Raw genomic sequence first — 26714 nt, forward strand, 5'->3', positions numbered from 1 at the left:
GTTTGATGAGAGATGTGTGGAGTTTTTTTTTAAGTGAAAAACATGTCAATGAAGTGTAGAATTCTGTTTTGTGAATTGAGCATATTGTTCTGCCTTAAATTATTGAATGAATTATCAGTAATATAAAGGGTGAGTCTGATCCACTATCCGAATTTGTTAAGTGCTTAAATTACTTACCACCAAACTCAGTAAGATGAATAGCTGAAACCATTCAAGAGTAACTTAGACAGTTGCTGTTGGAGCTTTGGAAGACTATATCTAAAAGTCAAAGGATGAGTAGCCAGATCGAATTTTTCACAAGCTATTTGTCTCAAATTGAGCACCAACCCCATGATATGTTAGGTAATCGAGGGTATTTTAGGGACTAGAGGCTTTGGGAGAAAAAATGTTTCTCATGAAAAGATTTAAAGTGTAGATAGAATTTGGATTGTGAGAAAACATGCAAAATGGAGTTCTAGACCAAAGAAACAGAGCAATGCAAGGAGTGGGGCTGACATGGATCCAAAGATGTTCATAGAAGACCAAAACAAGACTGGTAAGCACCTCTAGAAGCAGTTGCACTCTGGAAAGAGTAAGGATAGCATTGGTTTCCAGCCCACAGGTTTGTTCTTGAGTCTATAGGTAAGGAGAGAGTGACATTTGTTGTTACTTTCTTATTTTGGCTTTCTCAGCTCTCATCCATTTTGAATGACAGCACAAAGTGAGTAATGATATCTGGTTATAACTGGTAACAGCAATGGGCTTGCTCTGGCAATGAGAACAAGGGAATGAATAGAAGTTGGAAACATAAACTACTCTATGTATCAATCATAGGTGATAGCTAAGTAATCAGAGTTGCACACATGTTTACATATTTGAAGGAAATAATTTGGAGAATAGTTTAAATTCTAGGGTAATGAACTATTGTTATAACTAAATATCACTATCATTAACACATAAAGTTCAACTGAACTTTCCTATTATTATAGCTAAGCTTTATAGGTCTGTCAGTCAGGGTTCAATCAGAAAAGAACAACTAGAAGATATGTTTTCAATAGCATATATACATATGTAGGTTAGTATACATATAACCAGTTTTCATTATTTAAGGTAGTTAGAGTCAGTGAAATCACTGAGAACACTGAATTAACAAATACTGTATCATTGCCAACAGGAGAAATATTTGGTTAGGTTCCTGCCAGCCTCCAGTCAAGTTTTTGTCAACTAGTCAATATAAACTCCTTGTTTTATATGTGTTTCTGTTTAATGACACCTTATTTAATACATATTGTTGATTCATTAAGATTGTACTCATGACCAACAGCACTGTAATTTATGCCTGAACAGAACTCATCGAATATACATATTTTCCTTCTTAAGGTGTGCCACAGCCTTCTTCAACTTAAGAACACCTTATGACTTACATTTGGGGGTTGTTTGAAACAGTGAAATCACCAACGAAAATATGGAAAATTTGTCACTAAATAGTCTATGAAAAGGGACTTGTTTACAATATGAAAGCTGAAACAAGAAGGCAGAATGTGGCCTTGTGGAATCTTACGTAGGAATGGTGACTCAAATTTTTTGCCACTCCAAATGTGTACATGTCTATACTGCAAGTGTGTCATGAATATTGATTTGGGAATTATAGATAAATTTAGTGGGTAAATAAATTCGAAATCTAGAATCTACAAATAATGAAGACAGACTTCATTGCACTAGTATAGAGGAAGGGATTTGTTGGCAATATTTGACCAGAGCTGGTTAAACAGTCTCTGTAAGGATGTTGACTTGACATTTGATGATGGAACTTGAGTCCACAGAGAAGACAGTTAGTGAGGGAAGTTAGATGTTAAATGGCAGAGTGTAAAAATGAGCTAGAACATATAAGAGCTGGAGTCCATGAAGATTGGAATGGACTTAAACCCATGCAACTTCTTATTGCCTTTGTCTTTGGTGGTACAGGTGTCTGGTAGGAGCCCATTCCCTTTGTCAGGGACCTAAAGACACACATAGCTGCTCCAGAAGTCAGAGCTCTGAAGGAGAATACAGGGGAAGGTAGAGGAGAAGCAGTAGCTATTGCCTCACACCACAAGATGAGCCAGCAGATAAGTGACAACATGTGTGTGCTAGAAATAGCTGGTGCTTCACTTTAAGCCTTCAAGTTCTCACAAACACACACACACACACACACACACACACACACACACACACACACACACGGCTCTCTTGTATACTGTTCTAACTAGAAATGTAGAGGAAAAAGGATTCTGGAAAATATAGTTCAACCTAGCCAAACTTACAGACTAAAAATCTACCACAGCCCACCCTTTACCAATTTGGCACTCAGCTATATCTCCTTAAAACATACTTAATTTTCAATTAAAGACATTACTAAAGTCATGGTTTGACCTAACATGATACAACTCTTCCAAGTACAGTTAAAATCACACTAACCCTTTCCCCAGAAGAGGAAGTCCTTTTATTCTTGCCTGATATTTATTCTTCCCACCTTTAGTATCCTATAATTTAAATACCAGAAGATGAAATTACTATTGATACATCTTATATTAGATAATGAAAGAGTAAGAGAGGCAACAAAAACTACATATATCCATATCAAAATAAAGAAGAAATAATTGCACTCTGCATTTTTGCAACTAGTCATGTTGTTCTAGCTGATATTTATGACTGTCTTCTTCCACTATCCATTCAATGAACCCTAAGGTTCTTAGCAAGAACCTTTACTGGTTTTGATTCTTGCCTAATGAAATGATCCACACCTTCATTTCTAAAGGGTTTGGTCCATTCGCAGTCCTGCCTGAATTAGGTTGTTGGTTGTGTCCTTTTGACTATAATTAAAAGAAGTACTAGCAGCCACACTAGAGAATTTTCTGCATTATAGATTAGTCTTCTTAACCCCACTAGGTAATATCAATTCAGTTTTCCCTTGAAAATCGGTATCCAACATAGTAGCATCCTCCATTTCCTGTTGATTCAATAGCATAAGGAGTCCAACTTTACAAGATGGCCATCTCAACTTCTATTTCTATGGAGCTGTTACTGTGTCACCCAGTGAAACATTTCTTCTCATGGACGCAAGACCTTTTAGACCAGCAGAGTCTAAAGTCATGACAATAAGAAGCAACAAGTTTACTACTAGATTACTAAGGGTAATAGTAAGAGAACCTAGTCCCACTTCTGTCGCTTTATTCCAAAATCAAGCATAAATACATCTGTATATCTGCTTAGGCTCTCTATATCAAATGCTGATTTTGAGCAAATTCCATACCATGGAAGACATTGTACCAGCTCCATAAGGTGTTGTCACCTAGCAGGCATCATAACCAAATCTTCAAAAGGTCATTCCACCATTCTGTCAAGCCTGCTGCTTAGGGATAATGGGGGAACATGGTAAGACCTGTGAATGTTGGCAGACCTCGGGCTCCCTCTTGTCCTCTTGCCTATTCACTCTGATTGAAACCAGCTGCCGTGTTTTTAGCTGCTCTATAGAGAGGTTGGCATGGCAAGGAACTGGTGGCTGTGGCCAAAAGCCAGTGAGAAATTGAAGTCTGCCAACAGCTATGTGAGTGACCTTGGAAGAGGATTCTCCCCAACTTGAGCCACGAGATAACTGCATCCCCAGCCAACTCTTTGAGTATAGCCTAGTGAGAAATTAAGACAGAGTCACCCAGCTAAGCTGTGTTCACATTTCTGACCCACAAAAACTGCGAGATGATAAATGCATATTGCTTTAATCTGCCAAGTTCAGGGGTGATTTGTTCCACAGCAGTAGGTAACTAAACTTCACCTGTAGTGGTCACTCCACCCTAAGTAAAAACAACCTTTACCCTTTTTTGAGACTAAAGCATTGTAAGGCTCATCTTAGCCTTACAAGTTTCAGACTTTTTCCAAAAGGATGATAGCTTATTGAAGACAATTCATTCCTACCTTTGCTCCCCTACTCCCTGGCCAGAATTTGCTGACAATTTATAAAAAAGAAGATATTTTCTTCTGTATCATGCTCACTCATACTCACTTGACCTTACATTAATTAGGTCATCTTATTTATTCAGCTTTTCTCTGCCCAGTTATTTTCTTAAGATAGAACTTATTACTCTGTGGAACCTTATCCCTGTGGATTTGGGTTCTAACAAATTTGTCCTATGTCAAAAGGAGATTTTATGTCAAGTAAGGTGGTCCATGCTTATAATCCCAGCATTTTTCTAGACTACATAGTGAAATGCCATAATCTCCAAAGAGAGAGAGGGAGAGAGAAGGGACAGGGAGGGAAAAAGAAAAGGACAGGGTGAGAGGGAAAGGAGGGAGAGAGGGAGAGAAGCATTTTGTATATACTGTTTAGTACATTTCAATCTAGACCTCAAATATTTATTGAGCACACAGAAAGCTCCAGGCACTGTTTTGGAAACTCAGGACAAAGAAGTGAATGAGAATGCATCATGACTTTTTTTTCCCCTCAATGTTAAAAAAAAAGGAATTATACCTTCTATTAGTAGGTATTCCTTTTGAAGCTGCCATCAACATGAGGTTGCATCAAATGAAAGCAGAGTTAGAGCCAACACCTCCAGCACTATCCACACTTTACTTATAAAAACTACATGGTTTTACAACTAAAATCAGTAAATTCCCTCAAAGAGTCCTTAAAATCTGCCAAGCAAAGAGTGTTTGGTAAATAAATGCATAAAAGAAAGGACCAGGAAGCTGAGGCAGTAGGCTCAGCAGGCTCTGATGAAAAATCATGTGTATGGGGTTGATGGCATGAGTTTAGAGTTCTAGTGCCGGGAATGCAGAGGATGTAAGAATACGCTCAGAAAGAATCCGCACTCCTTCATGATAAATAGACTGGGTGTGGAAAGGGAGAAGGCAACAATAAATTCCATAAATAACTAGGACAATGAAAATATTACCATAGATGAGGGAGCTAAAGGGAAAATAATTAAGGGTGAGAGCTGGTGAAATTGTTTTATGACCTGTTTAATTAAGGGATAGCAATTGAAGTAATGGCAGGAAATTCAAATGGAAATAAAAATGTTGTTGAAGTACCTTTGAAACACCCAAATTTCTCTGATCAGTAATCTTGTTACGTATAATTTGAAATGTTAATATTATTTGAAGATTTCAACAAGTGTACTGATCACAAACTAGTAACAAATAATTAGGACATACATTCAACTTAATGAAGTCTTTTTTTCAAGCTTATTAAATTAAAGTTTTTTTTAAACTATACTTTTATCTTTGACTGAAAGTTGCAAATGGTAGTGGTGAGATTACCTGCAAAAATACATACTCATTTAATATTGTTTTTTCATTAACTAAATGTACCTCTTATAGGAAAAATAGGAGTGTTATTCATAATAGGTTCATATTTTTTATGGGTACTGAGGTTTGAACTCAGGGTCTAGACCTTGAGCCACTCCACCAGCCCTTTTTTGTAATGTGTTTTTTTTTTTTTTTTTAGATAGGGTCTCTGAACTATTTGCCCAGGGATGGCTTTGAACCATGATAATTCCTGATTTCTGCCTCCTGAGTAGTAGGATTATGCACATGAGCCACCAGCATCTGGCTATAGATTCATTTTTGAGTGATATTTACCTTTGTATAAGTAATTAAAAGCAGATAAAGTAATTTTTTAATTTAAAAGTATCACTAGTAATTGCTTTCAGTACAATCATATTGTTTTTACTTTTATTTTTTAAAGCAGTTATAACACTTGAATGTTGGCAGTATTGGACCTTATCTAAGGCTGACTGATACATGAAGTCAGACCTCTGTTATTATAACAGGCTGACGGATAGATATTTGAGAAGTCTTGAATCTGTGGCTTATTGATCTACACATAGTCTATATTCTAAAATGGCAATAGCAAATATCTGCCTCACTAATTGTATAGAAATGTTATGTGGAAAATTTTGGTGGTTTCTAAAGAGATATTTTTCATCAGAAAGAAAATACTATAAAAATATAATATAATACAATCTGTTCTCATTAGGTGTTTTAGAATTTAGAAGTTTATCATTTATTTTTTAACAATTTTTGATTGTTTTAATCCAGTAGGAGTAAAAAGTCATTAATAGAAAGATTCTACCTTCCATTTTCCTGTCTCTACCTCTATATATAAATGACAAATAATTTATTTATGTTTTCTGTGGCACTGACAAGGTTCACAAAATATTACTCAGAAATCAACCCTCAGAAAGATAGATGATATGGTAAATAAATCAAAAGGAAAAGGAGTAGCTAAATAAAACATGTTTAGAAGACATAGAAATGTAGAAGCAATAAAGTTGAGAGAGACATTGAGCAGGGTAGCAGTAGAGATGAAATTAGAAATGATCTTGTGTGGTGTGCTGCTTCCCAAAGACAGTTAATATAATTCTTGACTGTGTATGAGCAGGCATTCCCCACAAGGTGAAAGGAAAGTAAACTAGAAATGTTTGAAAACAGACAAGATTATAGATCTTGTATAGACTTCTCTTGTTGTATAGACTTCTTACAAGTCTGAGCATAGCTTGCTTTGACTGGCACATGACTGACAGGATGCTCTTTGCGAAACTGGTTCTACCTGGGACTACATTTGGGTAAGTGCTGGTGTATCTTCAGCCCCCTCTGAATGTTCCCTCAGGCCTCTCTGGGTGCTCATTCATTTATTCAGCCACTATAAGACATATGTAAGACGTGCTCCAGTTGCTAGGAATATAGCAGTGAATTCCAACAGGTAAAAGTCTGACTTAAAGTTTATATTCTAGTAGGGAAAACAGACAATGAACAAGACAGATAAGAAAACTATATCATGTGTTAGATAGTGGAAAGAGACAGTATTAGCCAGAAAGAGAAGATTTGAAGTCTGTGTGTGTGTGGAGGAGAGGATATAAACTTTCAGGTAGGTGGCCAGAGTCCTCACTGAGAAGATGACATTATTAGTGTATTCTTCTGGTCCTGATCTACCCCACATCCCCTGACAAAGAGATCCTTGTCTTAGTCTTCAGGGTACCTACTCAGCTCTGAAATTAACACCCTTATTCTCTCCCAGCTGTCTCTTTTCTGGGTCTTTGAAACTGTGACCTTCTCCTCAGTCTCACTTTAGCAGTTCTCTGAGATTCATGGCAGCCATAAAGAATGGTTATCAGAAAATTTATTCAGGTTAATCCACTCTTCCTGAAGTGGCTCATATAGAAAAGTATAGCACTTATATAGCATTCTGGGTTCACAAAGTTAGTGACATCCAGAGGGGAGGAGATGGTCATGCTACTCCAAGATCCTCCTACTCCAGATACCTCCTGTCTGACCTGAAGAGTGAGGACCTTGACATGTCTGTGACCATGTTGTACAAGGCACACAGGATGGAAAGCCCTGCCTTATAGTGTCACTCTCTACTTGCTGTTAAGGAAAGACCTTAATTTAGGTTCACTAATTTTGTTATCTGGATAGATGTCTGATGCCTTTTAGTGTATTTCTGCAAGAACTTATATCTATCACATTATTCCTTGCTCCTACCATGTCTTAGACAGGTGAACTTGTATCTATCACATTATTCCTTGCTTTTACCACGTCTTAGACAGGTGAACTTGATTCTATCACATTGTTGATCCTACCATATTTTAGACTTTAGGGGAGAGGTTTTTTTTTTTTTTTTTTTTTTGTCTTTTCTTTTTTGGTGCTGGGATCGAACCCAGGGCCTCATGCATGCTAGGCAAGCACTGTACCACTGAGCTACATCCCAGCCCTGTCTTAGACTTTATAACATGTGATATAAACTTGGGCACCTAAGATTGGAAAATTAATGTTATAATGTAAAAAAGAAGATAAGGGAAAAGAAAAAAATACAAACATAGTAGATAGATAGATGTCTTATGGATTAAGAATTAAAACTTAAAAAACTACTAGATTTAGATGGGCCTTTCTTGATTTGGATGTGTGGGGGGGTGCTGTTTGTAACATGTACCTGACTGCCAAGCCACATTTCCTCACTAGCACATGAAGTGGAATGTTAGCAATTACTAGGTGAGTTTGAATTGTAGACAACCTGTTGATGTAACTCTAATTTTTCTTTGCTTATATCGTCCAGCTTCACTGTTTGTACTGACTTAACTTACTATTTCCTAAATATTCACTTCACTTTATTGCTAAAAATACCTCCTTATGAAATGATACTATGGAGTTATATCACTTCTTTGTTAATAAATAGTCACTTCCTTATAAAGATAGCAATGAAAAAACTTAACAGTAATTGTCTCTGGCATGTGGTGTCATTCAGAATGTGTAGACAAGTTGACTTGTCTAATATGTTTTAGGCACAGCTCAAGTTAATTAGGTAATTGAAAATCTATATTTTGCCTTGCAAACAGATCTGAAACTTCAAAGCATGATAGTGTGGCACTTTTGACTGCATGTGCTACTAAGAATTGTAGTGTTCCTCTTTCCATTCAAAAGATATATTTTAATCTGTTAAGTGATGCTTTCATTAACTAAATAGCACTTTTCTGGCAGTTTTTAATTCATTACTGTGTTGTTGGTCTTGTAGCTTGTATTTATCGGTTAGTTATCCTATTCATTGTACTGTGCTACTTTATAATTATTAGTTAATATAAGGGATGAGTATACTAAAAGTTGACCACCAAGAATCCTGTGTCTTTAGTGAATCATTCATTATAAATAGCCAGAATCCAGAACTCTGGGAAAATAATTGACTAGAGACTCATTTAAGATAACCTAGCAAAATATAAAGCCTTCATCTATGTATGTCACTAACATTTGCCCAGATTATATATACTTACTCAGGTCCAGTATTACCCTATGATTTTGACTCTTTTTAGTTTCTTAGTAATCACAGTGCATATAAGTAGTCTCACTCCAGAAATCTCGCTTAAAAAAAATTAAAAATAGCCACCATGTTTTTTACAGCTTTCTGAACCAATTTGTGAAAAATCCTTCGAAGAATTTGGCAGTAAAGGTGGCAACTCTCCTTTTACTGAACTAGCTCTTCACTTTAAAGATTAAAAAAATGAAGACTATTATTTTTGGAATGCTTTGGATAAATAACTGAATAATATGAGTTGTATTTGTTCTTGAAAGTCAGTTATGAGTTAATATGGAAAAAGCTATTATTTTTACTGTACCCATAGCAATATCTTATAGCTCTTAATGCTAAATTCATAATTATCAGAAAAATAAATCAGCCCTGGCTTCCATTCTCTCCCATCTAGAGACTCATTGTCCTGCCAGCCCATGGAATCACAGCTCCTCCAGTCCGCATGTCTCTGTTTCCCTTCCCTACCCTGTGTAGTTTACCTGAGTCCACTTACCTTTGACTTCTCTTTGACTGGTCTGTGTGCTCCCCTCAATCCCCAAGATCTGTCTATTCTCACCACACGTTCCCTTTCTGACCCCATGTATACTTCTGTCTTCTCTGACTGTCCTATGACAGACAGACTGATAGCAAATTACCAGTGATAAATCTGTGTGCTGGAAAAAAAGACTCCCAAAACACATTTCTTCCAAAAACACCATTGCTTTCTAGGGCTGATTCAGAACATCTAAAATGCATACTCTTTGGTACTAAAATTCAAAGTAAACATTAGGCATTATATAGTGCAAATATTTTCTATTTATAAAATCCTAAGACATCCTGAGTTGGTATCAGCATGCTGAAAGCGGGAGTGTAATTTAAATTTTTGTTTCATCATATTTCTTAAAATACAGTCCTTTTCAAAAGGAAAATAGTTCCATTTATTTTGAGAGATAACTTGCTTTATCAATGACTTAAGTTTATATTTGTAAAAAATTGATTTAACTGATAGGTGATATTGTCTATATGTTCTTTAAGACTTTATACTAGTACTTTTGTCTATAATGTCTGCTAATACCTCCTTCAGCCATCTGTAACTCACCCTAGCTAATCATCATGTTTTACCAATAAATTAAGAAGTCCATATTCAGCTATTTTATAGATGTTTTAGATAACCACATGGCACAATCCTTGACAGAATTCAGTTGGACTACATATTTCTTACTTTCCAAAATACTGTAGAAGTAACTTGTTAAAAAAGTGTCAAGTTTATAAAATCAACATCAGCAGCAAAATTTGAATTATAGAAAATCCAAATTTCACTTACCATGTAATTACTAATTAATAGTCTTAATTTGTTTCCTCTAAAGCTAGAGCCTAGTTCTAATGTCTTATCCCAAATTTGAGTTAATTTTTGGTTCTCTTGAGGTAAGAAACCAACTGTAAATATTAATGTTTAATATTAAGTAAATATTCTTTAATTAAATATTCTTTAATTCTACAAAGATTTATTGAGCACCTAATATGTACTAGCTACTAGTTTAAGAGTCTAGGGCTACACAGAGTGTTAGACATAAGATATGACTCTTGCCTTTCAGGAGTCTACAGTCTCTTAAAAGGAAATATTATGCTTTTCATAAAGATTCTCTTTGCTCCTTGAACTAGATAATGGGATTGCTGTGGGGAGGAGTTACTGCTTATGAATGCTTTTGGAATCCAAAAGTAATTCACGAATACTCTCCTCATTAAATAGTATTTTGGTGCATCTAAGAATTAGTGCTTCTTCTGAACACATCTACCTTCCTTTCAATACTACTATAAGTCTGCGTTTATTCTAGATACACATTCCAAAGATACATTACTTGTCATTTCAAGCTCTTTAAGTAATAATAAGTCAGCATTTATTAAGAAGAGCTTTGGATTCATCATGACTGTGGGAAATTTATATAAAATGAAGCAATACTACTACCATGTCATTGGGTTATGCTGAAAATTAAATGAAGAAATTCATACAGAACTCTTGGTTACTAGTTTAATTAAACAAAACCAGTCCATTCCCCCTAAAAAGCACAGTTCAAATTTCATTTACCACAATATATTACCTGTGAGTAACTGCGTTAACTATAAACTTTTCCAGTAGCCGTTCAGTCCACAATCTAATATAAATAACAGAGGCACATATGATCAATGGCAATCATATCACTTCTTACAAAATCATTCACTGGATTGGTCACATAATACCTGTTTTCACTTTACACATACCAGTATCTCCTATTTTATAAAAATGGTTGATCAAAAGAGAGACTTGATCACAAAAATGGAAGTGCAGTACGGGAATGAAGCAATGGAAATGAAATTGAAAAATGTTTATGGCCAAAAAAAAAAAGGATCAAGGTTTTGCCCAGGCATAGAAAAGATATTTTAAGTCATATGACAAGAAGTAGTTAAGCATTGTTCAATATACTTTAACTTCAACTGCTCCTTTTTAGCTGACATTAAGATACTTTTTAAACATCTTGACCAACAAATTTTAAAGGTCATGGAGCAATCATGATTTTTCTTGTTTAATTATTGTGATTGCTTTGCATGGTTTCATTTTTATAGTCCCCCTTGCCATGCAAAGCAAGGACTTCCTATAAGTTGTTATTGTTAGTAATTATTTTCTCCAGCAATTCAAGTACTGTAGTTTTAGAAAAACTGTTCACTGGTATTCACGATCAAAAATTCAGAAACTTTCTGTTATTTCTCTCCTGCTCTCTTTGTATTTTTAGGTTATCTCTGTCCTTATTCTAGTCATGTCTTGTCACAGGATCTCTCTGAGCCTTCTGATATATCTCCTACACAAGTACAATATTTAAACTCCTTTTACTGTTTTTCAATATTATACCTTATTTTTCTATTCTCCTAAGTATTCTACTTAAACTCCATGCTAAACCCTTTCTCTTTTATTCTTCTTCCTTCTGCTAATATTCTATTCTTCCTTACTCTCCTTCAACACCAAAAGCCTATAGCTCTTTAATGCATTGTCTTCCTTTCAAAATAACATCTGCCCTAGAACATATCCTTATGAGAAACTTCTTTAAATTCATTGGTTTCAGCCTTATGTTTCATCTATATTTCTGTCAATCATAAAAGAACAATATCTTTCTTGAATTTAAATTATAGAAAACTATATAAGTAAAATACAGAATTATAACTGGAAGGTAACCAGTTCACACTGGCCAATGATATCTTGATTGCTAATAAAAGAAAATTTAATGCTGTACATTTTTATTAGGTACCTTTTTGCACTTCTTGAGCCAGATGGATATATAGTTGAATATTCAAAAACATTGAATAAACAGTAATAATCTAAATTCTTGCTTTTAGTTTCCTAGTCACAGTTGGTTTCATATAATTGTTTCCCAGAATTCTGAGGCCTTCAGAAGATGAATCTTAGATATGCTGATGTTTTATGCACACACATAAAGGGAAGGACAGTCTGCTGGGCGCTCTGGACAGTTCATTTGATTTGCGCATGAGTCTAGCCAGAAAAAAAGGCTGACAACATGGTTGGTTTTCTTTAAAACTCTGGAATCAAAATGAGGCTACTTTGGAAGAAGTTTCAGTTTGATAAACTGACTAAGGCACCTTTTGTTTGATTAGTTCTGGTTTTTATTTTCTTAAGACAGAATCTTACTATGTGGTAGGCTGACCTCAAACTCACCATCCTCCTGCCTCAGTTTCCCAGGTGCTGAGATTTTAGGAGGAAACTGCCATGCCTGGTTCTGACTGAAGCTTTATTCAGGTTTAAAGTGCTTTTTAAAAGGAGGGAGAGTGTTTTGTTTTGGTTTTTTGGTGGTAGTGGGGTTTCAATTCAGGGCCTCACGCTTGCTAGGCAGGCACTCTACCACTTGAGCCCACAAAAAAGGTTTTTAACCCTTCAGATTTAGGTAAATTTTTGCTGATATTTTTCAGTCTGGTATTATCCTTTGAGTTTCCATGGTCACTACTGCATTTAATGTTACCTAAAATAAGAATTCAGTTTTCAAAAAAAGGCCATGAGTGACTATTTGGCTTGCTTGAGTTCATGAATTCTTAAAGAGGCCCCAAACTTTTGACAGTAATAGCACCAAAGTCAGCTAACTTAAAATCTCTTTTAAAAATAATTCTTATAGTATCTAAAAGAGTTATCCGGTATCAATAAAAATTCTATTCCACTTTTCATTTGCTTCTCGAGCCCACACCACATCCTGAATTACTGTTTCCACGGTTATAAACTGTCATTTCTGTTGGGTTTGTTTTGTGGTACAGTATAATGGGAAATTTTTTGTTAGTTGTGCATCTCCAGCTAAAGTGGAATCAGAGTGAAAACTTGAATGCAGAAGATAGTGACTACACCCTGACTGGAGTAATCAATGCCAGAACATCCTTAAAGCTTTTCTTCTGTAACAAGGGCAAACTCAGCTGAAAAGTGTGTTTAAGTCATGCTTAGCATAACAAGAGCCTTGAAACTTTATCTCTGTCTATGAATATACCTGACTCATCACCATAGTGCCTTTCAACTCAGCCCCACTCAGCTCAACTGCTCTTCTTGCCTTATACAGATAGTTAAAACTCATTAAGGCTTCTGATGAGGGCTGTAGGGGTTTTATACTTAATATTCTTTTATAGCACAGGAAGCTCAAATCTCATGAATATCTCAAATCTACAAAATAAAATGCAGGGCTTTTTGTCTGTGTACTCTAAATTTTTTTGTTGTCTCTGACTGTGGTTGTTTTATAGTTTTGTCATGAGTATTTATTTGTAAACAGCAATTACATCACAACAGGGTCTTTTTTTTAAAAATTAATAAAAAGAATGACAACAAAAAGAAGTAACAAAAAAGTTTCATTTTATTAATCTGAAGTTAAGAAAATCAAGGAGATTATAGTTGGCAGCACTGCTACATCCTAACTTTTCTCAACATATTTTGTAGGAGTTAAAGCATCTTGGGTTGTGTTATTCACAAATAGCTGACCATTCAGCCCTGTTCTTATCCTGTTATTCTCTATGAAGAGCATTGTTATGGTTATCTACTATGAAAATTATCCCATACAGCAATAAATGAACCTATTTTAACTGCATTGATTTCATTAGCTCTTTTTCCATGTTGTAACAACTTTAATGCTTTATTATATTACTTTGTTACTTTTTGACTTTATAACTTATCTGTAATATCTCATTTTGCCTTATACAGTTCAGTACTAAAAATCTACACAAAGAATTGACAGTTTAATCACTTCCATGTATTTTAAGGTAGTTTTCAGTGAACTGACTTGTTGTAATGTATGGTGTTAACTTTCTCACATGAGATGGAAGACATCTTTCCTTACAATACTTTACTGTCAGGGTTTTCCTAGATTCCCAACTTTACTTTTATATCCAGAGAAGGACTTCCCCGTGAGAAGTTTCTAAATCTTGTCTCCTGCCTTTGCCTTTTGTCTTGCTCCTTGACTGATAATATGATTCTTGGGGCCCTATGTCTGCCCTTCCAAGTGGCAATGTCTGTACACCTTGATGCCTAGTCAGTGCTAACTTACTATGACACCTGTAGAATAGAGAAAACAATAAAGATCAGCCTTGCTTTTTCTGTCTGGCTCAGGTATCATTCTTAGATCTTCTGGTTGGCTCTGTTGATTTAATTGTATTCAAAAAGGGTTGTTTCCTTTTGCTTTATTCTGTTCTTTGACTCTACTAGAGAAGCAGGACTTCTCATATACTCTTTTTTTTTTCATTTATTCATGTGTGCATACAATGTTTGGGTCATTTCTCCCTCCCACCCCCGTCCCCTTCCTTTCCCCCTGCCTCCTCTCTCTCCTCCCACCCCCCTCGCTTCCAGGCAGAAACTGTTCTGCCTTTATCTAATTTTGTTGAAGAGAGAATATAAACAATAATAAAAAGGACAAAGCATTTTTGCTAGTTGAGATAAGGATAGCTGTACAGGGAGATTGCTAGCGTTGCTTCCATGTACAAAGACCTGTTCTCTCTGAGGCATGAGCAGCTTTGGGGAAGACACATTTGCAAAAATGAAGAAGCAAAGATCACCTTCCTAGCCAATGAAATAACTGACCAACAGGGTAGCATTAAGTTAAAGGCAGGTCAACCTCACATTCAGATGTTTTTGGCTTACTCTACACAGCACTGTGGATAGCTCATGCATTAATAGGTTGCTTGGCACATACTTATAAAGTAAATGGTATCTATAATATCCATCTAGGAGGTTCCATGTCACATAGCAGGAGTGCAAAGATGTGAAACTCTAGAAGACTGTTTAAGACAACAAATGTATCTGAATGGAAAAGGCAGTAAGTTCACAGGTGTCAAAGATCCCTATGACACGTAGTGTATGGGCAAGACTTACCAAAGAGATAAACCAAGCCCTACTTAGATGTTTACTATTAACTCTGCTTCTACCATTTCCTGCTTGTTACCATCAACTGATCCTGACAGTTGAGTTTGCCTCCTTATAATAGTGGATTTTTCTGGAGAGGCTAATACAGATCCTAATACTTTGTGCATTTCTAACTAAAACAACAGTCTCAGAAAACTATTCTTGACTCCAGAGATCCTAATAATAGTAAACTCTTAATACTCTTTGAGTGACTATCGATTTCCTAACAGTTTTTTTTTCTCCCTCATTTAGATTATAAATACTTGAGGGCCTGGGACTATGTGTTTCCCATCCTTACTTTGTAATTTCCTATGAATAAAACTGACCTGATTCTTACATTGTAATCTAATCACCTACTAAGAGATCCCCACATTTGTTGAAGGTGATGGATTAGCTTCTCAAGCTCCCTAGTCCAAGCAGTGCTGGTTGTCTTGAGCATTCCCATCACCTGCCTTCCTCTGATCTCTGTTTCTGTCCCACCTAAGTATGCTTCTACTTATTTGCCCTGATCACCTCACTTCCGTAGCACACTAAATATATACTTTTAAGGAGATACCAAGACTTCCCTTAAGAATATGTCTTTTTCTATACGGCAGTCCATACACATAAACCAGGAGACAGACACAGTGGTAGTTAAAATTTGACTATATATAAAGAAAGCCATAATAGAGGGCAGCCAAGTTGATTTTAAAATTCATCAAGTTAATATAGCCTTACTTTTAAATGTAATGTTTTTAGTCACTATGTTTTAACTCAGCTAATGTAATAAAGCTTAGGTCAAATTCACTTGAACTCACTTTTTTTCCAATTAACTAAAAATATTTCTATTCAACTGTTGTTTTTAAACAACTAATGAATTTTCCCCCTGTGGTTTTCTTGTGCAAGTGGGCTGCTTTTAATATGTAGGCCTTAATGTGTAATTACTCTGTCTCTCTTTATCTTTCTTTCTGATCCACCTTTCATTCTGTTTAGCAGGCACTGGTTGTTTTGTGATTTGATAAATAGTATGTAGGTGTATGTGGAAAGAATATATGCCAGCAAGATTCTTAAGTGAAAATCTGTATATTGTAATCTATTTCCCATAGACTGTCATCTTGAAATCTACTCAAGACAAATTAGAAGTCTTTTCACCATTAAAGTGCAGAAGTTCATTTATTTAACTTTAAATAAATATTTCTTGACATCGCACTATGTGCCAGATATAGTTTCAGATGCTGAGGATTTAGTGGTGAACAATATAGGCAAGGATCCTGCCTTTAGCCAGCACCCATTCTAATGGGAGTGACAGTGGAGACACAGACTACAGCCAAATCAGATACTCAGGCTGTAGAGACAGCAGTTCATTTCCTGATTCTTCATCTCCCTCTACTGAGGCCATATCTACAACCATGTTACCTGTAGTGTTGAGTTTGATTTATAAAAAAGATGAGGGATGCTGGGGAATGTCAAGTTTCTCAGTGTTAGACTGGAATTAAATGAGCTTTACTCTCAGAATCATAAAGATAATCATTCATTGAGCAAACATTTATTGAGCACTTTATCAATCAGGGTTCTATTATGTTACAGGCTTTATAATTCCTACATGCATGCCCTTAAGGACCTCACACTCTTGTTAGAGAGACAGACACATTAAATAATTACTGATATCCAGTATGATATTATTGTAAATTTTTATTTTAAGTACAATGGGATCACCAAGAAAGCAGTAGCAAATACTTGTCAGCCTGGGGAAAGGTTCACCATAAAGGGACATCTAAACTGAGTCTTAAAGATGATGGGAAGTACAGCATATTTCACTCATTTAGCAAATGTTTACTGAGTACCAGAGCCAGGTACTACTTTAAGCACTGTAAACACAGCAGTGAACTAGACAACATCCCTACCCCCTGGCAGTAGAGAAACACACAATAGACAGGTAAACAAATAAATATATATTAAGTGGTGATACACACAACCAAAAATAAAGTAGGTTAAGAAGGGGACCAGAGTGACAAGGGATGCTGTTTAAATAGGATGGTCAGAAATATCCTGTCTAATGAGAGAATATCTGAGCAGAATCCTGAATTATGTGAGAGAATGAGATCAAGAACAAGGAAGGCAAAAGGAACAGCATGAGCAAGGGCATAATAGGCATGAAAGCATGACATCTTTAGGGCAAAATGAGGTGGTCTTCACAAGAGCAAAAGGTAAGGTGGTAGGGTGGTAGATGAGGCTGACCAGGAAGAAGCACAATGGTGAGAAGGTATGTACTCCATGCTCAGGAATGTGAATGTCCATGTTGTCAATTGAGGGAAGAGGGAGTAGATGTTGGAGATGTTTTTAAAAGAAAATGAGATAGTTGGATTTTTGTTTGGTTGAGTTGGGTTTGGACAGGTTTGGTTGGATTTTGGAAGGTTATCTTTACCAGCAGTATACAAGATTAACCCAAGGAGAGCACAAGAAGCCAATTATAAGGTTATTGTGAAAGCAGATGAGAAATTTTGTGGCATAAATTAAATCCATTAAGTGAAGCTAGAGTGGAAGAGTTCAGATGTTTTAGGAGACCCTATGTATTACATTTAATGCCTTATGGAGTATGAGAAAGTCAAGAACAGCTCTGAAGTTTAAACTTGGGTGATTGAATGGGTGATAATGCCATTAACCAACTCAGGGATCCCTGGAGGACAGGCAGGTTTAGAAGCAGATTTGGGGCAGTGGAAGTACAGACCTGGACATCAGAAGGTAATTCAGAGCTGAAGTAAAGATTTGGCTAATAATAGCATTTCATGTAAATTTTAAAAGGAAGTAGAGCAAAAAGAATATCAGCATTGTTAGATACTGTTAAAAAATTGTAGGATGAAGATTTTTTTAAATGCTATTGTATTTGACAGTTGGAAGGTTACCAATCACTTCAAGATCAATTTCAGTAGATGTGGTGGAGATAGAGCCATATTTCATGGATGGGTTAAAGAAAGGCAAGAGGCTGGAATCATCTAGCAAGAGTTACTGTCCTCTTTAGAAGTTTTGAACCTAAGATCAGATCTTTACTCCTCCTTCCCTTCTTAACTTTATCCACTTGAGGTGTAGAGCTGAGTGGATACCTGAGCTAGGGGCATGAGGAGGGACAAATTAAGATCCCTGGGCCTGTAATGGGAAAGGGGCCATGGGTAGAAGAACCTGATGTTGATGAGCCACAATTTGTAGGGAGCATGATCAGTGGGGAAGGGCAGGTCAGGCTAGTCCAGAGACCTGCCTCCAGAAGAAGAAGATGATACACATACTCTCTGTTGAATGAGGGAACTATGGATCAGAAAGCTGAGGTAGATTAAACAAAAGACTTGCAGGACTGGTGGGAAAAAACAGATTAAGTTTAGAAACTGCCCTAGTGAAAGAGTGGAATGTGGCACAGTGTGGGGGTGGGAGGTAGAATCTGAGACAGTAAACTGTTGTTAGCTAGAAATTCAAGTAACAGTGTCTTGGTTTCTTAAGGCACAGGGACTGAGGATGTGCACAGGAGGGCCTGTTGGCAGTATTTTAGTCATACAGATAGTAGAGAGGGAATAATTAATGAATTAAGGGATGGGACCAGCAATGTCTGCACCTTGGGAGTTGAAAGCAACAATCACGAGGAAGAACCTACTCCCTTAACCCTGAAGACCCAAGGAGATACCAGTGAGTGGGTCTGCAAGATTTGTTAGTGCAAGGGCACAAATGCGCTCTTGGCCTGTTTCTCTTGCTTGCAACGCCAGCGCCGCCCTCTTGGGGGCGGGGCTCGAGGGCGAGGCTGGTGGCTGTTCAGAGGCCTCGAGAGACATCAGTTCCTACCAGACTCTTGCTGGGGGTGCCGTCCTACCCCATGGCAGGATACAGGCTCTCAAACGCCTATGCCCTTCCAAGCAGTGGTGGAGGTGGCCTTGAAGGGCCGATGTCTCTGGAGGTTGACACTCCAACCTGGTTGAGCACCCAGGCAGCCCCTGGCAGGCTAATGGTGCGACCAGCAGTCTGTCCCAGCGGCTGCCCAGGCCCTGAGGTGTGGGGAGTGCCCCTCGTACCCCCACCTTGCGAATTCTGGGGCGGGATAGCGCCCCGCGGAGCTGTTGAGGCAAGGGCCTGGTTCCAGAGCCCCAGTGAAGACACCTGTCCGGGCCCCTACATCGCCCTGCGGTGCATCCCAAGGTTGGCGGTGCCAGAGGACGTCTCGGCCATAGAGAAAGAAATGGAGCAGCTGGCCAAGGAGCTGAGGCAGAAGAGGATGGCCTTGGGGTACTCACAGGCGGATGTGGGGTTCGCCGTAGGAGCTATGTTTGGAAAGGTTCTTAGCCAGACGACCATATGCCGCTTCGAGGCCCAGCAGCTCAGCCTTGCCAACATGTGGAAGCTGCGACCGCTGCTGAAAATGTGGCTGGAGGAAGTGGATGAGAAGAATCTTCTGGGCTTATGCAAAATGGATATGATTCTGCAGCAGGCTCGGAAGCGGAGACGGGCAAGCCGGGAGCGGCGAATCGGAAACAACCTGGAGAAACTCTTCTTGCAGTGTCCGAAGCCCACGCCCCAGGAGATCAGCCGCATTGCTGGGCACCTCCGGCTGCAGAAGGATCTAGTCCAAGTCTGGTTCTATAACCGGAGCCAGATGGGCAGTTGGCCAGCCAGTGATGCCTCCCTGCGGGAGAATGTGGGGGCAGCCGGGCCTCCTTTCCTAGGGCCACCTGTGTGCTTTTCCCTGGCACCGGGCCTCCGTTTTGATTTCCCCCACTGTGGGGGGCCCTGCCTTACACCCCTGTTCTCCTCCACCCACTTCCCTGCTGGGGGAACCCTGTTCTCTGCCCCAGCTGCTACGCTGGGCCTCCCCAGGCTCTGGAGCTGAGAGGCCTGCCCTGGGCAGGAGTGAGGGGGAGGGTCAGAGAAGAAGTGGGGGAAGGTTGGGGAAGCATCAGGGTTCATAGTCCTGAGTCCTGCATGCACCTGTTAAAGTAAGCATAGGTAGGGGATAAGGGGGGAGTTATTTAGGAAAACTTTGGGAGGGAAGTTGAAGTTTATTGCTGTTTTTTGGTTTTTCCCTAGCATTGATATTAAGGTATATTACAAAATATACATGGTTTGAATAGTTTGTTTCTCTTTTTTTTATTGAAAACGTGTCTGTTGTTCCTTATGGTCATCAAGAAAGAGTTTTTAATTTTTTTTCCTTATAAACACAATATTGAGGGGGAAAGTTAAAATAACAGGAAAACTACTTTAGTACACCATTTTTTTATTTTTTTAAAAAAGCAGAATGTTGTACAAACACAAAAATCCAGGATAATAATTGCTACTGGGGGAAGACTTGAGAATGGGATAGGAAAGAAGTACACATAGCCCACCAGAGCCCTTGCTGAGATATATGAGTTCTCCTGGGAGTTGCCCTTTTTTGTAATTCATCTTTTCATTTCCCGGGAAAAGGGGGTGGGGGACGACAACACAGTTCTCAGCTCAGCTCTCCATTTATGTGGTATCACTGCAGTCACTAATCCAAGCCCCTTTGTTACCGAGATGGCAAGCTGGACGGCAGTGGCATCAGCCCCAGCTCCAGCTTACTTACCTAGTTTTCAGCTCCATTTGGTTTGTCTCCTGGAAATACCTCTTGCATTTTTAAGCCCAGATATGCTTTTGAGATCATGTTTGTAAAAGTTTCCTTTTTGCCTTATAACTTAACATTTGTCATAACCATTTTCTTTTTCTATTGACAGTACTGCGGTCTCAGGGCCTTGCATTTACTAGGTAGGCACACTACCACTTGAACCACCCAACAGCCGTTTTTTGCTTTAGTTATTTTTTGGATAGGGTCTCAAATTTTCACCCAGGACCAGACTCAGACTAAGATCTTCCTACCTTGGTATTACGGGCCACGACACCACACCTAATTTATTTTCTGAGATGGGGAATTGCTAATTTTTTGCCTAGGGTAGCCTTAAGTCACAGTCCTCCTGATCTGTACCTCCAAAGTGAGATTATAGGTATGAGCCAGCATGCCCAGCCACTCATGGTAACTATTTTTAAGTGTAAATTCAATTTGTGTAAATGAATTCCATTTACAATGTACAGCTATCAGCACTATCCATTTCCAGTATTTTTTCACCATCCTAAAACATAAACTCTGTGCCTATTAAGCAATAACTTCATTTTCCCTAGCTCTAGACCCTAATAACCTCTGATCTGTTTTATGTATGTGTGAATCTGTTTGTTCTAGATATTTTATATTTGTAAACAGAAAGAATAGCTGTCCTTTTGTGTCAGGCTTATTTCTCTTCTTGTGTTTTCAAGCTTCATCCATTTATAGCATATATCAGACTTCATTCTTTTTGTGCCTGAATAATATTCCCCTGTATCGAGAATACCACATTTTGTTTATCCATTCAACACATTGGTTGGTTTATTTCCATGTGTTGGCTATTGTGAATAATGCTGCTATCAACATTTCCAATCAAGGATTTTTTTTGAATCTCTGTTTTCAGTTTTCTTGAATGTATGCCTAGGAATGAAATTGGTGCATCACATGAAACTCTCTTACTTTTTGGGAAACTGCCAAACTGGCTTACTCAGCAGATGTACTATTTTATATTCCTACCCGGAGTGTACAGGAGTCCAGTTTCTCCATGTCCATACCAACATTTGTTATGTTTCTTTTTTTCCTTTTTATTACAGCCATCCTGTAGATGTAAAGTGGTATTTCATTGTGGTTTTGATTTGCATTTCTGTAATAAGTAATATTGAATATCTTTTCATATGTTTATTTCCAATTTGTGTTTTTTCTGTGAATGAATATCTATTTAAGTCCTTTGTTTTTGAAATTCAGTTTTCCTTTCTATCTATACATATTCTAAATATTTAACCCTTATCAAATATATGGCTTGAAAATATTTTCTCCCACTCTATGAGTTGTTCTTTTACTCTCACTAGTGTTCTTTGACGCACAAAAGTTTTTTTAATTTTGATGGGGTCCAATTTACCCATTTTTTTTCTTTTCCTATTTGTGGTTTTAGTGTCACCATATCCAAGGTCATGAAGATTTTCTCGTATGTTTTGTAAATTTTATTATTTTGTCTCTAAAATCTAGATCTTTGATCCCTTTTGAATTAACTTTTGTATACAGCATAAGGCAAGGGTCCAACTTCATTCTTTTGTGTGTAGATATCCAGTTACTCAACATCATTTATTGAGAAGAATGTTTTTCTCTATTGAATGGTCCTTGCACTCTTGTCAAACAATCAATTGACCATATGTGTAAGGAATTATCTCTGGTTCTCAACTCTATTTTTATACCAGTAATATATTGTTTTGGCTCTGTAGCTTTGTAGTAAGTTTTTAAATCAGGATGTGTGAGTCCTCTAATTTTGTTCTTTTTAAATATTGTTTTAGCTATTTCTGGGTTGCTTGGAATTCCATATGTATTTTAGGACTGGTTTTCCTATTTCTGCCAAAACACCATTGTGATTTTGTTACAAATTGCACTTGCATCTGTATATTGCCTCAAAGACTATAATCATCTAAACAATATAAATTCTCCTAATTCATGAAAACAAGATGCCATTCCATTTATGTCTTTTTTAATTTGTTTCAGCAATGTTTTGTAGTTTTAAACATATAAGCCTCATACCTCCTTGATTAAATTTATTTCTAGATATTTTATTTTTGGGATGCTATTGTAAAGGAAATGAAATAAAGCGGAAAAAAGGTTTCCATAATTTCCTTTTCAGAATTGCTCATTATTAATTGTTTGAAATACCATTGATTTTTCTGTGCCAATTTTGTACCTATAGCTTTTTTGATTTAGTTCTAACAGGCCTTTGGTGCATTCCTTAGGGTTTTGTACATATGAGATCATGTTATCTGTGATAGAGATAGTTTTACTTCTTCCTTGCCAATTTGTGTACTCTATTTCTTTTTCTTGCCTTATTGCTTTGGTACAAACTTATAGTACTGTGTTGTATCAAGGTGGCAAAAGTGGACATCTTTGTCTTTTTCCTGAGTTTAAGAGAAAAACTTTTTTTTTTTACCATTCGTATGATGTTAACTGTGAGAGGTTTTTTTTTTGTCGCATATGATCTTTATCATTTTAAATTCCCTTTTATCCATAGGAAATTGAATATTTTTATATAAGAGGTATTTTTGATCCATTTCCCCTGAATAAATAAAAAACTGTTTAAGGGATATATGATATCAGTGACTGTTTTATAGAATTGTAACTACCAACACCACTTATTCCTTCCACATTTAACCCATAACCAGGGGGCCTTATTCTCATAACATTCCTGTAAGATTCAATGACCTGCTTCTAGGTGATAGAACCAGATCTTCCATACTCTACAGCATGGAGCAGCCCCATATGTACCTCATCTTTCAGGAATGAACTGTCAAAGAGCTGTAAAGATAAGAAAGTAAACATTCATGTAGTACTTACATTCTTCTAACTCTTTAAAAGTTACTTACTCATAAAGAACAAACTGTAGCATTTAATTTTCAAATTATAGATATAAGCTGTGTCATTTCAAGTGGACAATAGGTATGTGCAGAAATTACATATGTACATCTATAAGTTTAGATTGAGTTCCCAGATTATCTGATTAAGAAAATAGATCACATTGGAAATGTGACAGGCACAGGAGGTACAAATGAACCATATTTCAGCACAACTTCCCATGATCCAGTGTCACTGATAACAGTGCCCAAAATAGAGCCCCAGACCTATACATTTGGAGAAAATTCATTTCTATACTTATAGCATTTTTACACTTGGGGCTTATATCACTGCTCAAGAAAAATTTCAGCCCTGTCCTGAATGTCTCCATTTAAGAAAATGTTTCAGCTGGATGCAGCAGAACGTGCCTCTAATCCCAGCTACTTGGAATACTAAAGCAGAAAAATTACTTGAGTCTAAGAGTTAAGATCAGTTTGGGTAACAGAGTAAGATTCTGTCTCTAAAATAAAAACAAAAACTAATATAAATAATTAAAAGGTTAATAAAAGAAAAAGAAAAAATGTTGAGAAACATTAAGGTGTTCTGCTTCTTGAACAAAATTCAATGACAGAGAGTCCATAACCTCATGTACAGAAAAAGACTGAGTTAGTGCCTAGTCTCTGCTTAGCCTTACAGCATCCCAGAGAGATTTTTTCTTCTTGTCAGTATCTGAAGATAGACTGAGGATACCCATAGGTTAGTGTAAGTTCAGTGAAACCACAATTGCTTAGCATTCAATTTAGTAGGTGATTTGTCACTTACTATTGGACTGCCCACTAAAAGTCACACACCACCACCCCATTCCTTACTTTTCCTAGACTGCCCTTCTGGAAAGACTAGGGAGGGAGATTTCAGGCCATCTCTAAAGCCAGAATGAACAATTGGTTGTGCTATAAACATTCAGATTCTAAAAGCTGTGAGAAGATGCTGATTCAGGCTCTTCTGGAGTTTTTCTCTGCCCACTGCAGATTTGAAGAAATGGTGATGGGTTCTCAGTATCACAGATAGCCCCACAGGCCTAACTCAGCACCTGCAGAATATAAGCAAAATAGTGTGTTTAAATATATGTACATTTTCTTTGAAGATGGTTGGTAGCCTTCATAACATTTGCAAAGGGGACCATGACTCTTTCCCGATCTACAATTTCAGAATTGATATACCTTCTCTTTGTCCACCTTACTTTTAGGAGTATTCCCCTGACAGTGCCCTATCTAATGAATAATTCTTGATCTTCAAATCTGTATTTTCTGAATATCTTCAACTCAGTGCACTGCTAAGACCCTGAATCACTTTTGATGAAAGTCAAGTTCAAACCAAATGCTCTATTGATTATTGCCTTAGTTGTTATATTTCTATCAATCTTTGGTACTTTAAATTCTTATCATAAATAACAAGTGAAAATGAGGTATTTTGGATATCTAATCTAGTTTTTTTAAAATCTGTCTTGAATTAGCATATAACTTTTTTCTATAATTTCACATTTTTGAAATAACATTCTGTTTATCCTTGTTTATTTACTATACTAGAACTGTATCATGGGGATTTATTTTCAGAATAGCCACTTTTGTTTATGGCTTTCTTTTAGAAATGGTCTTGCTTACTAAACAGTATTTGATTTTCTTGGCAGAATCTATTCATGATGAATTCTTTTTACAGAGCAAATTGGTGTTATCTATATAGAACATTGTTTTTAAAGTAAAAACTACAATGCCATCCCAATAAAATCCTAGTGGGGTGTATGGTTGACAAAGTGATTCTAAACTAAAAGAATAAAACTTAGGAAAATAGCTAAGGAAAATTTGAAGATGAGTCAGGCAGCCTTAGTCTACCAGATGTTATGAGACTCCCAGAGTTTAAACACTATAGTAGTGGTGATGGACAAAGTCGCAGAAAGGAACACTTGGCTACCTACTTCTTTGGAATGTGAATTGGTGCAATCTTCCTGAAAGGCTATTAGATAATTCATATGAAAGTTTTTAAGTGTGCATTCCCAGGCTGGAAGTGTGGCTCATGTGGTAGAGCACTTCCCTAGTAATCACAATCCCTGAGTTAAAACCCCATTATGCTCACCTCCCAAAAAATGTGCATTCCCTTTAGCCCATCATTTCAACTTTTAAGAATTTTATAGAAAAGTATTATGTGTATGTGTGTGAAAACTAGCAATAAGGATGGTGGTCATTACAGCAACAAAAAACTTTTTTTTGTTGTTGTTGTTTTGGTTTTTGACATAGGATTTCATTATGCAGCTTAGGCTGGCCTTGAATTTAGGAACCTCTTGCTTCAGCCTTATAGTCTTTGATTACAGGCATGCTTGGATTATAAGCATGTACCACCACTCCCAGCCCTAAAGAACTTATTAACAAAAAACGGAAGCATCCTCCATGTTCAACAAAGTGTGAAGTAAATCATATGGAACACCATAGGTAAAACTGTGCTATAGAAACAGTTTTTTATCAACAAAGTTCAGAGTAGATTGTTGAATGAAGTAAAACAGTTCATTGAACTTTATAATACCATTTTAAAATAAATATAATATATAAGAAAAATTTTAATATACATTGGTTTGTTGATGATTTTTAAAGAATTTTTGCTATATGTATTACTTACACAATAAAAAAAACCAAAAAAAGTATTTAAAGGAAGGCTTTAAGAAATGTACAGTTCTAAAAATATCCATTCTCCCAGTCTTTTTTATCACCTAGATATTTAAAAGAGAAAATCTACCCTTTTGATTTTTAATTACATTGTAGTTGCTATATAATAAAGACAGTTCTCTGAACAAAGGGAGTACTAGGAATTCAACTTAGAAAGACATTGCAACTTTAGGTTTTTTTTAAATCAGATCCCCATTAATGTTAAAGAGCTCTAGTATCATTAGTAAGTGAAAACACCTGCCATGTGTCTATTTTCCTGCACAACATAGTAATTTACAATTATAATAAGTATGCTTATATACCTTTGTGCAGTAAACTGATATCTAGAATATAATATAACCAAAATCATTTTCATGTTCCTCAGTGTTTATTTTCCAATTTAAAAACAGAGAA

At 36.8% G+C, this 26714-nt stretch overlaps 2 protein-coding genes across 7 annotated transcripts in view; both read left to right on the forward strand.

Annotated features, from left to right (window-relative positions):
* The window catches only part of Arb2a (ARB2 cotranscriptional regulator A), a 430754-nt gene that overhangs the window by 301082 nt on the left and 102958 nt on the right, over nt 1-26714 (forward strand). The window lies entirely within an intron of this gene.
* Pou5f2 (POU domain class 5, transcription factor 2) overlaps nt 1-26714 on the forward strand; it is a 35281-nt gene continuing 8567 nt past the window's right edge. Inside the window, exon 1 of the mRNA XM_074077089.1 lies at nt 1-26714. This exon is cut by the window's right edge and continues 8567 nt beyond it. Coding sequence (XP_073933190.1) covers nt 19033-20040 — 1008 coding nt within the window. The 5' untranslated portion in view covers nt 1-19032 and the 3' untranslated portion in view covers nt 20041-26714.

The sequence above is a fragment of the Castor canadensis genome, chromosome 6, assembly GCF_047511655.1.
Source record: "Castor canadensis chromosome 6, mCasCan1.hap1v2, whole genome shotgun sequence".
Classification (NCBI taxonomy): domain Eukaryota; kingdom Metazoa; phylum Chordata; class Mammalia; order Rodentia; family Castoridae; genus Castor; species Castor canadensis.